This window comes from Haliotis rubra, unplaced genomic scaffold (genome assembly GCF_003918875.1).
Source record: "Haliotis rubra isolate DU_JTF1 unplaced genomic scaffold, ASM391887v1 Scf426, whole genome shotgun sequence".
Lineage (NCBI taxonomy): Eukaryota > Metazoa > Mollusca > Gastropoda > Lepetellida > Haliotidae > Haliotis > Haliotis rubra.
The window spans coordinates 43,413-60,064 of NW_025767109.1; the positions used below are offsets into that span (position 1 = coordinate 43,413).

The 16,652-nt window shown below is 40.7% G+C and overlaps 1 protein-coding gene and 2 long non-coding RNA genes across 9 annotated transcripts; 2 read left to right on the forward strand and 1 right to left on the reverse strand.

Annotated features, from left to right (window-relative positions):
• The first annotated feature begins 833 nt into the window (after nt 1–833).
• On the forward strand, nt 834–16,303 carry LOC124288809. Of its 7 annotated transcripts, XM_046725350.1 has the most exons (5): nt 5,715–6,637; nt 7,485–8,678; nt 12,274–12,328; nt 12,789–12,842; nt 14,093–16,303. In XM_046725350.1, the coding sequence occupies exons 2-5, from the start codon at nt 8,670–8,672 to the stop codon at nt 14,752–14,754; spliced, it is 780 nt and encodes a 259-aa protein (XP_046581306.1). In that variant the 5' UTR covers nt 5,715–6,637; nt 7,485–8,669; the 3' UTR covers nt 14,755–16,303. The 7 variants fall into 7 exon arrangements, 5 of the variants coding, with proteins under 5 accessions (XP_046581304.1, XP_046581306.1, XP_046581307.1 ...); XR_006901525.1 differs by having other exon boundaries at nt 7,485–8,072; nt 12,274–12,842; nt 14,093–14,176; XM_046725351.1 differs by lacking the exon at nt 14,093–16,303 and having other exon boundaries at nt 7,485–8,072; nt 12,789–12,827.
• On the reverse strand, nt 962–2,869 carry LOC124288811. Its single transcript, XR_006901526.1, has 3 exons — nt 2,717–2,869; nt 1,697–1,952; nt 962–1,491 (listed from the first exon to the last, which is right to left on the reverse strand). It is a non-coding gene; the product is annotated as an uncharacterized LOC124288811 (long non-coding RNA).
• LOC124288812 lies at nt 9,087–10,314 on the forward strand. The gene is made up of 2 exons (XR_006901527.1): nt 9,087–9,653; nt 10,021–10,314. It is a non-coding gene; the product is annotated as an uncharacterized LOC124288812 (long non-coding RNA).
• Nucleotides 16,304–16,652: the final 349 nt, after the last annotated feature.

Genomic DNA, 16,652 nt, shown 5'->3' on the forward strand with positions numbered 1-16,652 from the left:
CGCAACAAACATACATACAAACACACATATATACACATACGCACATATCCAAACACCAACATACATACACATACGCACAAACACATACACGAATACGCAAACACAACCGTACATACACATACGTACACACACGCACTCACAAACATACATGCACATACACATATACGTACACACAAACACATATACGTACACACACATACACATATACGCACATGCAAACATACATACACATATACGCACACACAAACACATATACGTACACACAAACACATAAACGCACACAAAACACACATACACATATACGTACACACAAACACACATACACATATACGTACACACAAACACTAATATACGCACACACTAAGACACATACACATATACGCACACACAAAAACCTATACGTACACACAAACACACATACACATATAGGTACACACAAACACACATACACATATACGCACACACAAACACACATACACATATACGTACACACAAACGCACATACACGTATACGCACACACAAACACACATACACTTATACGCACACACAAACACATATACGCTCACACAAACACATATACGTTCACACAAACATACACACACTACCAATAACAATAATTACACCACCGATGGCTTGCACGTAGCTGCATACATGCAATAACTCGACGTTCCTCACACCAAGTAATCTGGAGATAATCACGAGTGGTATCGCGAAGATAACTTTCAAATTGAAAAACTTACAACCTAGCGTTTTTGCCATAGTCCATATAGAAATTATCCTTATCTTTCGATGATGTCTTTATCTCTAGTAGTGACATTAGAATCTTGAATACCTTGACCATATATCAATGATTTATTTAAATGTTCAGGAACACGGTCGTTTCTTTTCGTTCAGGCTTTTCTGTATTTTCACAACTGAATGAATTCATTTCAAATCACCACCGCTAAAATAACACACTCCTCAAATATGTTACGTTATTGAATGTTCTAATAGTACCTCAATAGACACATCAAAGTTGAAAGTAAAGGTATATTGGCCATTATAATTTAAGCCAGTCGGTCATTGTTGTAGAGTCACAGGCTACGAACACAAAACTATTGTTGATTACTCGAGAAATTATGGTTACAAAAGTCGATACTTTGAAAGAAGATGATACCTTCTAAGTATATTATAATAGCATTATTTAATATAAGTATGTAGATGATATGTTTAAGAAATTGGCACTAATACGCATCTATAGACAAGGGAAGCAAATTCGTTTGCATTGACTGAAGTGCCGTACATATATGATCAATTTGACAAGTGAGTGAGTAAGTATGGTTTCACGCCGCTTTTAGCAACATTCCAGCAATATCACGGCGGGGAACACCAGAAATAGACTACACACATTGTGTCCATGTGGGCATTTGAACCCGGGTCTTCGGCGTGGCGAGCGAACGCTAGGCTATCCACTGGGCTATCCAACCGCCTCTTGACACCCATCAGTGAATCTGCAAAAGTATCCAAGTAAAAGTGCGTCACTTCATTAAAGCTGCACATGTACAGTCGCAATTCTACCTTAATATCACGTCTGCAAAAACGACTTCCATTACTTCCATTAAGTTCAAATGCAATACTGTTTAGTATGAAGCTACAGCCACAGAAGAAATGACTAATTATGACGTTTAATCAGATCATGTGGTGTTATTCACGTACTATGTATGTTACCACCAGGTTCGGCCTTAAGCCAGTGTGATGAGCACCTCGCCACGCCCCTTGTAGCACGGTGTCTGGACATGATGACACCGTGGTCCCAGGCCAGGACAGCTCGACAACTGCAGAGGGGATGCAAGTAAGAACCGATTTCTGTGGTCATTTTGTTGTACCCCGATGTCAGCATAAACTAAGCATGGCCCAGAAACAGCAATGAAATACCAGTGGACTGATCGCCAAAGAACTGTTCCAGAAGATTCTGGAAAATACATTCTTGATTACCTGACAAAATGTGTTGCGGGTTCCAAATAACTGGTGTGGCTCATCTTCGAGAATAAAAAGTGTCAGTCGTCTTTTTCATTGATTGTTGTTTAACGCCGCACTCAGCAATGCTCCTGCTATATGGCGGCGGTCTGTAAATAATCGGGTCTGGACCAGGCGATCCAGTGATCAACAGCCTGAACTTCGATCCACCCAACTGGGATACAATGACAGGTTTCAACCAAGTCAGCGAGCCTGACCACCCGATGCCGTTAGTCGCCTCTTACGACAAGCATGGTTTACTGAAGATCAATTCTAACCCGGATCTTCACGGTCGTCAGTCGTCTTAAGACAGTAGGCAAAGCCAAACATGTCATACACCACACGCTCCCAAGAAACGATTGTACGATCCAGTCCATATCATCAACATGGGTTTATAAATATTGTGATGGCGGGTGATCCTGAATGGCGAGCGTGTCCAGCCTACATGTTGCACTCGTCACAAACACATGCAAAGGAAAGTCAAGTATTCAGTTTATGAATCATGGGAATATATGTTTCATTTTAGTGGAGTTAATGTTTCCCTGTGTTTTGACATTTTGGGAAATGTCCTGATGTCTTACAGAAAATAGTTTTTGAAAACTTTCACCCTTTATAACTTTACTCACTAATTTGTGCTTACGACAATCGAAGACACAGTCTACCTCACATAGAGTCTTGAATATTGATTGGATATTGTGGGCTGCGACTTAAAATACTCACCAAATATATTAATATCCTACTTTCAGTGGAGCCTACGCATACATATCGTGCATGGAGATGTACATCTTGGAGTGTAGGGAATCTTTCTCGAGTGAAGCCAAAACAATTGAGTTGCTGGAACGAATGAGGGAACAGAGACTGCAAATTGACACATTCTGTAAGTGTTCTATTCATTTCAACATTTTCTTAATTTCCAAAGCATGCATTGTAAATGTAGCAGGGCGTGGAGTCATCCCAAAGATCACATCCTTACCTCTTTGGTCATGTGAACAGGCGTCCGACTTCGCATCAGAAGGTCCATGGTTGTAATCCCAGCACGGGACTCGGACATTTTATGTCCGCTACATAAGACATGTAAGAAATTAGTACACACATGACACAGGAATGTGTTTCAATCCTAATCACAAATGCATTTTGGTGTGTTCAATGTAAACATTGAGCACAAGAAATGAGCTGGGGATTTGGTACACGGCGTAGACGTGGTTCCATTTCATCCCACATGTGCTTTATAGGGAAGACACAGGGAATTTGTAGGCCAAGATAGTGCTTTAACATAGTGACGATGAAGAAAAGCCACAGTAACCCTACCAGTTTGGTGACAGGCATTATTCTGTTGGAATGACAATCCTGGGCCATGAACGCAATTGCCATTGGACCAAGGATCTGATCTCCCAATATCGATTCTACTTTGTGACACAGGTTTGAGCATAATTGTAGACACGTTTGATCAAAAATAGCCAAAATGAACTGCCTGTTCAAAACTGATTTATGTTTTTGTTACAGGTCATCGTAGACTCGCGTCGTGTAGACGATAAAATCCATCTTGATCGATGTCATCTGACTCATCTGTCTTAAGGAAACACCTATGTCATCTGTACATCAATATAACGATCGTTTTCCTTTCAGACAAGATTAAACTTCGCCTTTACACACTGTTTGTTATTAATTTTGTCATAATTAAACCATAAGTTTCAAATATCTGCTCATGATATAGTCACAAGTGTGCAATCGACTCTGCTTTTTGCAGAGATTTCTTATGAATGTGGAAAGGGCTTTGTCGCTTCTATTTCTAACAATAAAACGTTACACGTTATTTGGCATGGCTTCTCCTCAGGTGTAACAATGGTACATGAAGAAAAGTCTGGAGCGCCATTTAGAGGTAAGAGTGTGTGAACTGGACAATTGTTAACGGTATGTCTGCTTAATGTGGGTGGAAAGTAAGTGAGTCAGTTTAGTTTTACGCCGCACGCAGCAATATTCCAGCTATATGGCGGCGGTCTCATGTGGAAACACCTTTTAAATGATAAATAAATAGATCAATAAACAAAAATAAATAAATATCATAAAAATGACAATATTTTGATCTCCTAAACCTAAAATGAAATCACGCCTATTGGGGTGTGATGACAGTGAGTGAGTTTAGTTTTATGCCGCAATATTCCAGATATATGGCAGTGGTCTGTATGGACCAGACAATCCAGTGATCAACATCATAAGCATCGATCTACGCAATTGGGATACGATGACATGTGTCAGCGAGCTTGACCACCCGATCCCGTTAGTCACCTTTTACAACAAGCATGGGTTGCTGATCAATTCTAACCCGGATCTTCACAAGAGGAAGGCTCAAAGTGATGCAGTTCTCAGACATTTGCCACTTTGGTGAAACCAAAGAGCACGGGTATAATGTTGAACCCAGGAACTTAATCGGCGCGCATCGGGATTCGAACCTACAACTATAGGCTTCTGGTGTGTTGAAAGGGCGTGACTCCCCACAGTAATCGCCACGCCTTTGACAACTATACTCCTATAGACGCCATACACTGGTATGGCACAACCGACCAGCTTAGGAATGAATCACTTTCCTTCTGTTCTTCTTAACAGCCTGTTCGTGTTTTCCTCTTGTTTAATATGAAACTGAATGGACAGTATAATCTTCAGATAATTCGTAGGAAAGTCAAAGGCGCCGAATGCAATTTGTTCTGCAAAGAGGTAAAAGTTTTGAGTGATGTCATAACGGCTGACGTCATGACACTCTTCCCGTTACCTCCCCCCGACCTCTAGTTTCCGTTGTTCTTTGACTATTGTCAATATAAGTGAAATAGGGAGATTTAAATTTGTCGAATGCGCCAATCTGTTCACTTAAATGAGTGAGTGACTTTGGTTTTACGCCGCTTTAGAAATAGTCCAGCGATATCACGGCGGGGGATGAATGTGATTAATGACATAAACATTTCTCTTCATCTTACCTAACATTAAATACGTTAGCTTTTGATTGGCTAAGGGGAGTGTGCTTATTGCTCATGTTGCCCGGTTACAGGCACTGGTAACTTGGTTTTAATGAGTCGAGAATATTTCACAATGCAACATGTTATATTTTGTGTTACAAGTTCTTGTAGAGTACAAATTCAGGTACTTTTGGGTCCTATGCGGTGACATCTTTAACACTAGGGACCGTTCATAATTTATGGCTGGGGGGTGATGATGATTTTAAGGAGGGTCACCCATTTTGTTCATGGGTGGGTTATCAATTTTTTACGCATGTTCTAGGAGGGTCGGCAATTTTGTATAAAAAAATATTTTAAAATTATGCTTTAAAAATATGGGATGGGGGGAGGGGTATTGATTTGGTACATGACAAACAGGGGGGTCACTTACTTTGTACATACACATACACACACACACACACACACACACACACGTCATAACTTATGAACGGTCCTTACAATGATTTCAACATGAAAATGCTATAAAATAAGTTACAGAGTTTCAAAAACACAGTTATGTTATTTCACCTGCCCGCCTTTTGCTTGTTGAGGTTGGAGTTGAGAGATTAACAATATGTATGTTCTTATATTGTATAAGTGTCGTTTAGTTTCTAAATTTAACCCATACATACATTCGCCTCCCCTCGGCCCTTTCCGTAACTGTTTTCCGACAATAACAAATGCGGTTACGCATACGCAGGCATAGAGTAAAGGGAAGTAACTCAGTTCGTTTGCATCTTCTGCTTCGGGGTTTTGAAACTGAGGACAGTCATCCCAGATCTGAATGTCGGTACTTAAGATGAATTCGATGTGAACCGGTCCCTCGTGGTGTGATGTACCTGATGTGCCTAGTGACAAGGTGTACATAACCTCACAAATGAGATAGATCACACCGTACAACCCATCGAGATCGGCTGACAATAACCTATATTTAGCAGTTCGGCTAAGCGTCTGTTTGCTTTTTCTTTAGATGCGCATGTTTATTCGACTATGTTAATAACTTGATTGATTATAACACGCAGTAAACTTGGGGAGGTGAAACAGGCAACAACAAACAGTGTACATGCATCAACTTGACCTATCACCTCACTGCCAAGACAAGGGTAGTGTTTGACCAAATTACAGTTATTGCTAAAGCCTTCCTTTCCGTATTGCATACCTGAGCTTCTGAATTCACTGTGACCTAAATACGACATAGTGACCCGGATGTTGATCTGTATGCTTGCAGTTGAACAACAGCGTACAGCAGTTATGGATCAGTGCCAGACACTGTTCATATTGCTTTGTGTACATTGTAAGTTGTATCAGTGTCATTCTAGTATGTGGTTATGTGAATAGTTTAACTTGATATCAGGTTCTGACCGTGTTGGTGTGGACGTAAACACAAGGAAGTGCGTCCCACAAATAATGATCCTTTACCATCACGTTTCTAATATGTAGCTGTATGTCAGTTATCGTAGAACTAGTTCCAGTCAGATACTGTTGCTGTTTGTGGTAATCAAGGGAATAGACTGTCAACAAACAGATCGGACACCACACTATCAGCAATGCAGTACACCCGTGTCAGGTCGGACGTCATACCACACAAGGAGGTCGACAGTGCAAACAGTGTGCATCTAACAGATGAACAAGTACCTCACACATACTGTCTGATGTAAGTACATAAGAGACGCCATAGACAGCATGCATGTGTTGAGTATCACCTTCGAACACACTCCTATTATGTATTTGTGAGTTTTAAGATTGTTTCCTAAGGTTGTCAGACACACAGACAGACATACATACATTACATTACATTACATTACATTACATTACATTACATTACATTACATACATACATACATACATACATACATACATACATACATACATACATACATACATACATACATACATACATACATACATACATACATACATACATCCATCCATCCATCCATCCATCCATCCATCCATACATACATACATACATACATACATACATACATACATACATACATACATACATACATACATACATACATACATACATACATACATACATTACATACATACATACATACACGTGGATATAGATAGGCATATATATATATATATATATGTGTGTGTGTGTGTGCGTTTGCGGGTGTGGTTTGTTTCTGTTCAAAATTTGGAATAATGCTCGACATAAAATAACGTTTGGAAAGTTGAATATATGACACCAGTGCAAAAGAACGCTCCGTTTTGTCTGTCCTCAGAAACAGATTCCATTTGGTGTAAAGGGCAAAGTAGCTATGAAAATCAAAATCCAAGCAACTGTTAATTTAACCGGAATGCCATTCTATAAAACATCTATGTTAAAGGATCAAAAAATGGCTAAGTGGGTTTTGGTTGGTTGGGTTTTCCGTTGTTATTTTCTGTTAAATATTAACAGTTATTAAGTATTACTATGTTTTTGGAGTACATTATTACATCAAAATACTCATTTTTACGTCTAAGACAGTTCGATTTTTATTTTTCAGCGAACACTGTTCAAAGTGTGAAGCGGCAGTTGGAATGTTTACAGAGCTTGTCTTTTCAGAAAGCAATGTCTTGTCAATGGAAATGAATGTCACCTACCTGTATGGTATGATGGGTCACGAGAGATACGATAAGAGGAAAAGGCGAGAAAAAAGGGACAAAAAAATTCAGGAACTGGCTAAGAACGTGTCAGCACTGCGTAATACAAACGGTGGATGCGTACTGATTCATCTTGTTGGTTTAGCATCAGAGGATGTTTTCACTGGTGCGTTTGATGAGTTTGTCGATGTAAAACTAAATAACTTGATTCAGGATGGTAGCCTGTTTAGCGATGTTTATAGGAAGGAACGACTAAGCTGTCATCCACACCTAAAACACCTCTATGACTTTCTGTGTCTTTACGTCAGTGCATCTTCCACAGTGACAACTTCAAACTTTAATACAAAGATTGCTCTTGATGACTGCATAATAGAACCGACGGCAGAAACGCTACGGAACTTCTTGAGAAAAAGAAGACAGTTCACGGAGACCTTCCACAGACTTCCAGGAATCAAATGTTCCGCTGACCTTGAGCATCTACACGAAAGCAGGTCAGTTGAAATAAAGGGCCACTTTATTTCAAAGGAAAGCGATGAGGAAATTGCTCGTTCCTTACTTAAGAATTATAAACTTGCAGAATACATAACGGCATTCTCCAAACTGGAAGGCGGAGGGTCCTACTTTTATGGAGTCAATGAGGTTCCTTGCACGAAGTATGGGTATGCATCTAGAACATTGAGACCCGACCCAGTTGTAGTCAGTAATCTGGATTATTTAAGGAAGACGTTAGAGGAGAAGATTCGCGATGCTGTTCTTGTCTGTGACTATGATGGCAACATACTAACAGAAGCCTCTGTAGCCAAGGTTCATTTTATTCCTTGCACGTCAGACCATGAAACAAAAGACAGAAGTAGTGGTCAGCCTGTTATTATTCACGTCTCTGTTAGGTCAGTTAATGGGATTGTGTTTTATGATAAACTGGGACCACTTGCATATATATACGACTACGCCCACAGGCTAATCACAAAAATTGGTATCCAGGAATGGATGCGTATGTTTCTACAGACGAAAGTGTAACCTATTGAGAAGAACATTCAAAGGTCATCCGTCTCCCTGACAACCACGAAAGCAGCTTCTCTTTACGCTTTATGCAACATGTAAGGCTGGTCGATGGAGTATGTTACCAAACCCGACAATTACATACAAGACCAAGACGTCTTTGGTATTATTTTACATGTTGTAGCTAGGATCAACAGGAAAAGGTATATTTGTATTCTATAACCGTATAGTTATATAAACATGGGGAGTCACACCGGCTATGACAGATGTATAATTTCTAACAATTACCAGTCCAGATACAAACCTGCCTGTCCGGTTTTCAACAATAAAACACAAACAAACTCGGGTTACTGTTTGTAGGCATCGCAATGAACTACATAGCACTAACAGGCAAGACACCGAGTTTAGGTAAACTGAAAGTACACGTGTTGTGATTGGTTGTCGCAACATGAACTGACCAATCGTAAGTAGTTTAACATAATCATCATAATACCGTAAACACCTCAAACTGACAACAAGAGAACCTGTCTGATATTATGAAATATTTACTGTTAGGGGTAAAAATATCTACCAGACCACCGGACAGGCTACTTTTGAAATTTGACCATCCGAGATGAAAATAAACCGTTCCGGCCTGTCGGGCTGGCGGGAATTTTAAACGCTAGTCATATATATCATATGTGCACATATGTGTAATAGCAGTGACAATGTGTAATAATCTCTATTTCTGCAATCATAAGAAGTATGTGCTTCAAGCACATTGTCTGATTCCAACTATACCATAAGTATGTGTTTATGAGTTATTATCAAACAGGTTGAAACATTTTCTTCTACTGTACAAGTTAAGTCTTCTGACATATTCATTGCCTTAGAAGCTGTTTCGTGGCATTCGACAAAAACGGATATTGACACCATGTATTGACATGAATTACTAAAAATAGAATGGAAATACTCGGAAGTGGTGTTCCTCAAATCTAAGCTGATCAGATGTCTCCGTTTTGCTTTTTATACATCTGTTAAAACCAACGTAACAAACCCTCCCCATTTTCATAAGAAATCTCTCATAAAAGCAGGTGAGGTGAGGTGAAATTGGATTAACGTCGTGTTTGAGAATATTTCGCTCATATGACGACGTGCATGCGTGTGTATGTGTATGCTCGGCTGCTTGTACTAGCCAAGACTGAAGCTGGTTTTATAGTGCTAGCCCACTGAGATACCATGCCGCAGTGAAGCATGAATACCCCACTCAGACACATTATACTGACTCCGAGCCGACCAGTTCTTGTTGTACCCATTAATGCCGAGCGCCAGGCAGAGGCCAACAAGTACCATATTTTAACGTCTTTTTGGTATGACGCGGTCGGGGATCGAACCCGCGACCTTCTGCTCTCTGGGCGGACGCTCTAACCACTACACCACGGAGGCGGTTTATAAAAGCAGAGTTAAAAGTAGAGACTAAGCATGTTTATGAATCAAAATTGTGATGATACCAGGTGTTCGCTAAAACTGAGCGTATCCTGCTCCACGGTTTGGCACCGTCATAAACACATGCAAAGCCTAGGAAAGTGTTCACCTGATGAAATTCGGGAACGTATGGTACAAGTCCAAATTTAAAGGGAAATGCATCAGACATAATGTTGCTGCATCAGATTTTGAGATGTTCTCAACATGTCTACTGTAAAACCACCAGCAAAAACATCGACCCAGTTAAAATAAATATTATTTAAAACGTCACTGCATATAATGTTCTCGTCACGACATGGCTAAAATATTGCCGATGTGACGTTAAATATTAACTCACTCACTCACACATACAATGCTCAAAGCGATAGGATATCCAAGCATGTATTGACTTATTTTGTGGATGCTTGAAGTGTTCACTTGGGTCGCCCCAAACGAAACTTTGTGTGATATTAAGTACGGATGTTGAGTTTAGCGCCTACATGAACGATATCCTAGCTATATCCCTGGTGTGTTTAGACGAATGGGTTACACGAAGTATACACGGTGCGATATCTATATACGTGCCTATATACCCTCTGATAATCGCTTTTCCTTGTATCGGGTGGAAGGTCACAATTGAGCAATAGAAGAGATTACTTTCAACCAACTACGTTAAGTGTGATATGAGTGTATTGAGGTTTACCTGTACACTTGCCACATAGACTTTGACCAGGCGTAGGGACGTCCACGTGGCAACTATTGCAATCGTGTTAATGAATAAACAGGGCACACCGTAATGGGCTTCATTCTAGCATGGCTACTATTTACATCAGTCCTTCATTTCACTTAATGAATCAAGTTATAACCAGTGTCATATATACCATTAAAAAAGTAGGGTATGTTGGATTTACAAGATTGATAAAATGCAAATGATGAAGCCAAGGAGGAAAGAGATGATAAAGAGAAATTAAGCGAAATGTGACAATTTATTCCATTCCTTCGGAAATGTTTCATCTGTATGGATATATATTACTTTTTCTCATATGCATTGGCATTGGCTAGTGGAAAGCTCGCAAAATGGAATATCCCCTACTTTTTTTGAATGATATATATTAACGACTCATCTAACAACAGAATGTAATAGGATACAGAGTACATGGATAAAAGCTTATCTCTGATGTTACTAGATACATATAGTTACTATGCCAAATAGTCACACCTATCACTGTAGCATACATACTCGCTGTAAATCGGATCATTTTCCATCTTACTGATGTGACGTGGCGGACATGTACATAATGGACAAGGTAATGTAAATTTCCTTGCAATTTCCCGTTATACATTTGAATCTGTTTGTGGTTACAGACAAGTCTGTGGGTATTTTACATTCAGGAAATGACGTTACAGGAAAAGGTTTTATGCTTTATAAGTGTCGCGGCCTGTGATCACATTACGTGTAAGCCACAAAGCCTTGTAAAATCAATGAATATCAGTGCTTTGGATGCTACAATGTGAGAAGTTCTTGCGGCCTACGTTGACTGTGGTATGCACTGTGCGAAATAGTTGATAAATTTTGCTAGCCCCAATCGGGCTAGCTGTGCCTGAAAGTTACTAGCCCACAAGATTATTCACTAATGCGAAATTTGAATGTTGAAACTAACTAAAGGTTTACAAAAATAGATGAGAATAAGATAATGTCGGCATGACACGTGTTTCATCATTAAGCTGCTAATATGATGAACAGTTTTATCTTGCCTGTGTATTATAACTTAATAAGTAGGAGAGAGTGATATATTTTACCAAATGACACCATGAAAATTCACTAGCCAGTCGTGTTTCCTCATAAAGCTGATAGAATGATGAACATTTCTACCAGGCCATAATCTGACATGATTTAAAAGTGTATTATAAGTTAACAAGTCGGAGAATGTGATATATGTACAAAATGACCCAATGAAAATTTACTATCCAGTCGGGCCAGTGACAGTCGAGATTTACTGGTCCGACTGGATTTTTACTAGCCACGGGCTAGCGGACCAGTGACTATTTCGCACACTGGGTATATGTTCACACCACAATGCAATACAATAATGGAAGGCGTTATTCCGAGATCTTTCTGAATTTGTGGTCTTCATCACAAGGTGAGGTGTGGTAACCCCCCCGCGGGTAGCCTCCTGGTTACATTCCCACCAGTGATGCTGCCAAAATAGCGACATAAACACTCACACACTCACCCCTGGTCTTTTCCAGGTCATCGATGAGGACGAGAACGAACTCCGTGGAAAGAATGACTGCATTGAAAAAGGTCGGCAAAAGAATTAAATCAAAAACAAATCAGGCAAGCTATTCTCGAAACGTTCGTAGCCTTACGAACTTCTTAAGCCCATTCTTAACACATTGACTACGACCGAAGTTAAGAATTCTTAGGGCTACGAACGTATCGAGAATAAGGGCCCAGAAGCTTTATTGGGGCCAAGACATGTAACATGTATGTAACCGTATTGTGTCTGTGCATGTTCAGTGTACAGTGTGGGAAATTATTGTAAAGTAAAAGATCTATTGACCTATCAGGATTTGTGGACATGAGACTGCTGATCGTGTATGGAACAGAAGCAATTGTCAAGCTCTTGTTGGGGTTTTTTCAAATTCGCTGTCAAATATGAAGTATGGACCCTCTGCGTTATGTCAGTTTTACATCCCTCTGCACTGAATGTATCTCCTCTGATACAGATAAGCATGTGATGACAGTTCATCTATATTTTCAGACGGCAGTATTGTACATAATGTTGGACTAGCATCCCGGCCTCAGCCCGTGTCGTGTAAGTCATTTCAGATGCAGATAGATTCCCCTCCTTTACAATTGTCAACGCGTGGTGTTACGCGTCAACTGGGGAATTAGCTCATAATTAAGATGAAGTGTGCGTTGATGATGACGAAGGCATAGTTGAGTTCTAACGTCTTTAGTACATGACAAACAAATACACAAGACATGAGCGAGGTGAGCGGTGTACCTGCTCAAACCCAGGGCATTTCCTACGAGCAGCATTATCCTGCTCGTGGTCGTCCCAACAGACAGTCCAAATACCGAACTCGTACTCCTTCACTCTCTAGATGTAAGCATACTAAGTATATATACAGTTTTTGACAACAATGGACAGGCGACGACAGACAGAAAAACAATAGCAATTCCTTGACCAGTTGATGTGATGGCAGACACGGCCAAGGGGGATTACCAATGAAGGTTATAAATGTCTTATACAATAATTAATGGGCTGACAAGTCAATTTACAATGCGGTAGTGATAAGGATGTACAGTAGTGATTAAAAATACAGCTTAGCGTCATATATATATTACAATAAAGTCTCACATGTCTTGAGTACATAGTTTTGGACTTTTTAAATATTTGGACGATGGCTGTCCTGAATTAGTCCCTATAACACAATGGTTGGTTGGTTGGTTATTGTTGTTTAACGCCGCGCTTAACAGTATTCCAGCTATATTGTGGCCGTCTGTAAATAATCGAGTCTGGACCAGACAATCCAGTGATCAACAGCATGAGCATCGATCTACGCAATTGGGATTATACGATGACATGTGCCAACCACGTGAGCGAGCCTGACCATCTGATCCTGTTAGTCGACCAATAAAAGTTACGCCGAAGATCCCACATGAACTTATGAATGTGTCAGCCGTTCATGGTGGCATACATTCTTTGTACAAAGTCTCTCAACAAATGATAGTTTTATACGGGTAATTTATGGAAGTGTGTCACTTTTGACATGCATAAATTTCCATTTTATGTGTATCTATCTAAAACGTAATTAAAAACTTTTGTATGATACTGTTATTATGCGTTTAGCATGTCATTGCACGAAGGTATAACCCAATATATACCCCGACTTCTCTTATCAAATCAGCATTTGTAATTGTCTCTTTCGTATCACATGCGTATCACGTAGCGTAAGTTTTGTTTGTCTTCATATTTCATGTAAATCTTTTTCTGTATCTCAGTTTGTAAGAAACATTGAAATTTACCAACTATACAATAGATACAATGTATATTTCCAGGTCCTAAACTCCACCTGGACGCGGCTCGGGCCAACACCAACGAATGCCACGTAACGACAGACGGCGAGCTGGTCAACTCGCGGCCCGACACACGGGATGTTGGGCAGAACAGACTACAGAAGTACTGGGGGACCTATAGCTGCCCCATCACCCTTCCTTCATCTCTAACCACCATCCCCAAGTACTGGGAGACAGAGACCAGGGTGCGGGTGGTGACTGGAGTATGGCCGTATGTGCTGGAGATGGGTGTTGTTGAGGCAGGACAGGTGGACAGTGGGTGGTGTGTTACTCAACAGCGTCGGTCCTGGTGCGTCAGCGTAAGGAACTGTGGTAGACACGGGGTGAATCCCTGTACAACGGTATACCGGGAGAGGGAGCGGGGCGAGCGTCAGCAGGACACCCTGTCCGACACTCCCGGCACACAGGCCACCCTCCACTATGGCATTGTACTGGATGTGGGGAAGGGGAGATTGGCATTCATTGACCTAGACAAGGAGATTGTTCTCTTCAGATATGACGAGGAGTTCGGTGAACCTCTTTTCCCAGTGTTCAGTGCTGGAGATTCATCATCTGGTTGCAGTACGTCAATGAGTCTGATCAGCGGAGAGGACATCGACATGACTGACACAAAGAAGGCTCTCATGTACCAAGCGCTGAAATAGGAAGTTATGAAGATAGCCTTGAGACACTGTGAAGTCAGCCATGACACTGTGTGAAGTCAACCATGAGGCTGACACTATGTGAAGCCATGAGACTGTGTGAAGTTAGCCACAACACTGTGTGAAGTCAACCCTGAGGCTGACACTATGTGAAGCCATGAGACTGTGTGAAGTTAGCCACAACACTGTGTGAAGTCAACCCTGAGGCTGACACTATGTGAAGCCATGAGACTGTGTGAAGTTAGCCACAACACTGTGTGAAGTCAACCATGAGGCTGACACTATGTGAAGCCATGAGACTGTGTGAAGTTAGCCACAACACTGTGTGAAGTCAACCCTGAGGCTGACACTATGTGAAGCCATGAGACTGTGTGAAGTTAGCCACAACACTGTGTGAAGTCAACCCTGAGGCTGACACTATGTGAAGCCATGAGACTGTGTGAAGTTAGCCACAACACTGTGTGAAGTCAACCCTGAGGCTGACACTATGTGAAGCCATGAGACTGTGTGAAGTGAGCCATGAGGCCATGTGAAGTTACCGTGTAATATTACTGTTGTAATGCAATAGCCTTTCCTTCAAAAGTAGTCTTTACTATTATACTGTTATTTCATGTGTGAAGATCCGTGAACGACAAAGAAGCAGTCTGTAAATAATGGAATCTAGACCAGACAATCCAGTGATCAACATCATGAGCATCGATCTACGCAACTGGGATACGATGACACGTGTCAACAACTGATCTCGTTAGTGGCCTCTTACGACAAGCATGGGTTACTGAAGACTAGTTCTAACCCGGATTTTCTTCACCCCAATAAGTGGACCACTATAGGGAAGACCACAGCGACGTCAGTGTTTTGATCACGTGGCCGCCGAGTACTTCGGTAGGCAGAAGGTAAACATAAAAATGAGAGAACCACACAAGCTGCACTCATTTGATCGTCGACTTTACATACCTAACAACTCTTCCCGGTCTGTGATAAGTGGACCACTATTCAACTGCCTAAAAGCAAACATTCTCGAACAATATGATGTTTTTCCAGCATATTTTATTTCAATGTAAATAGCAAATGTACAGACTGATTCCATTGTACATACAACACACTGAAACAGATATGAACTATTGAATATATCAGGCCGCATGTCTTGAAACTATGGGGACCAAAGCAACTATACAACTTGTCTGTGTGTACCAAGGTTCCAGTCAGACCAGCAGTGACAGCCAACTCTATGGGTTTTACTAATACTGACTGACCAATATTTGTTTTGCTGTTTAATGTTGCAATCAGCAACATTCCAGCTATGACCAATGAGAATATGTAGCATTCAAGTAGCCATTACTGGAGATGTGATGGATGCTTCCATTACAACACAAGGCTGTCAAATGTTCACATTAATAATTTTCCTATTTGAGGAAACAGAGCTATGTCATTTTTCATGACCACATATGGGCATTATATTGTGATATTTATTTAATTCATTCTGTGTACACTGTTTTATATCCTCATTCCCCATAACTCAAACCGTCAAATAAAGACAAGTTCATAATCACAAGTAATCTGGCAATAAATCAGAAAATTGAACTATTTTGTGTAATACCAAGCAATCAAGGACAAACAGCGGGCATGGAACACCACAGATATCAGTGAGTGAGTATGGTTTTACGCTGCTTTTAGCAATATTCCAGCAACATCAGCGGGAGACACCAGAAATGGGCTTCACACCTTGTACCCATGTGTGGATTCGAACCTGGGTCTTTGGCGTGACGAGCCAACACTTTAACCACTAGGCTACCCCACCACCCCGTGAGACACCAGAAATGGACTTCACAGTAAAATCACACATTGCCTCGTGGGGAATCAAACCCGGGATTTGAGCATGACAAGCGAACGCTTTAACCATT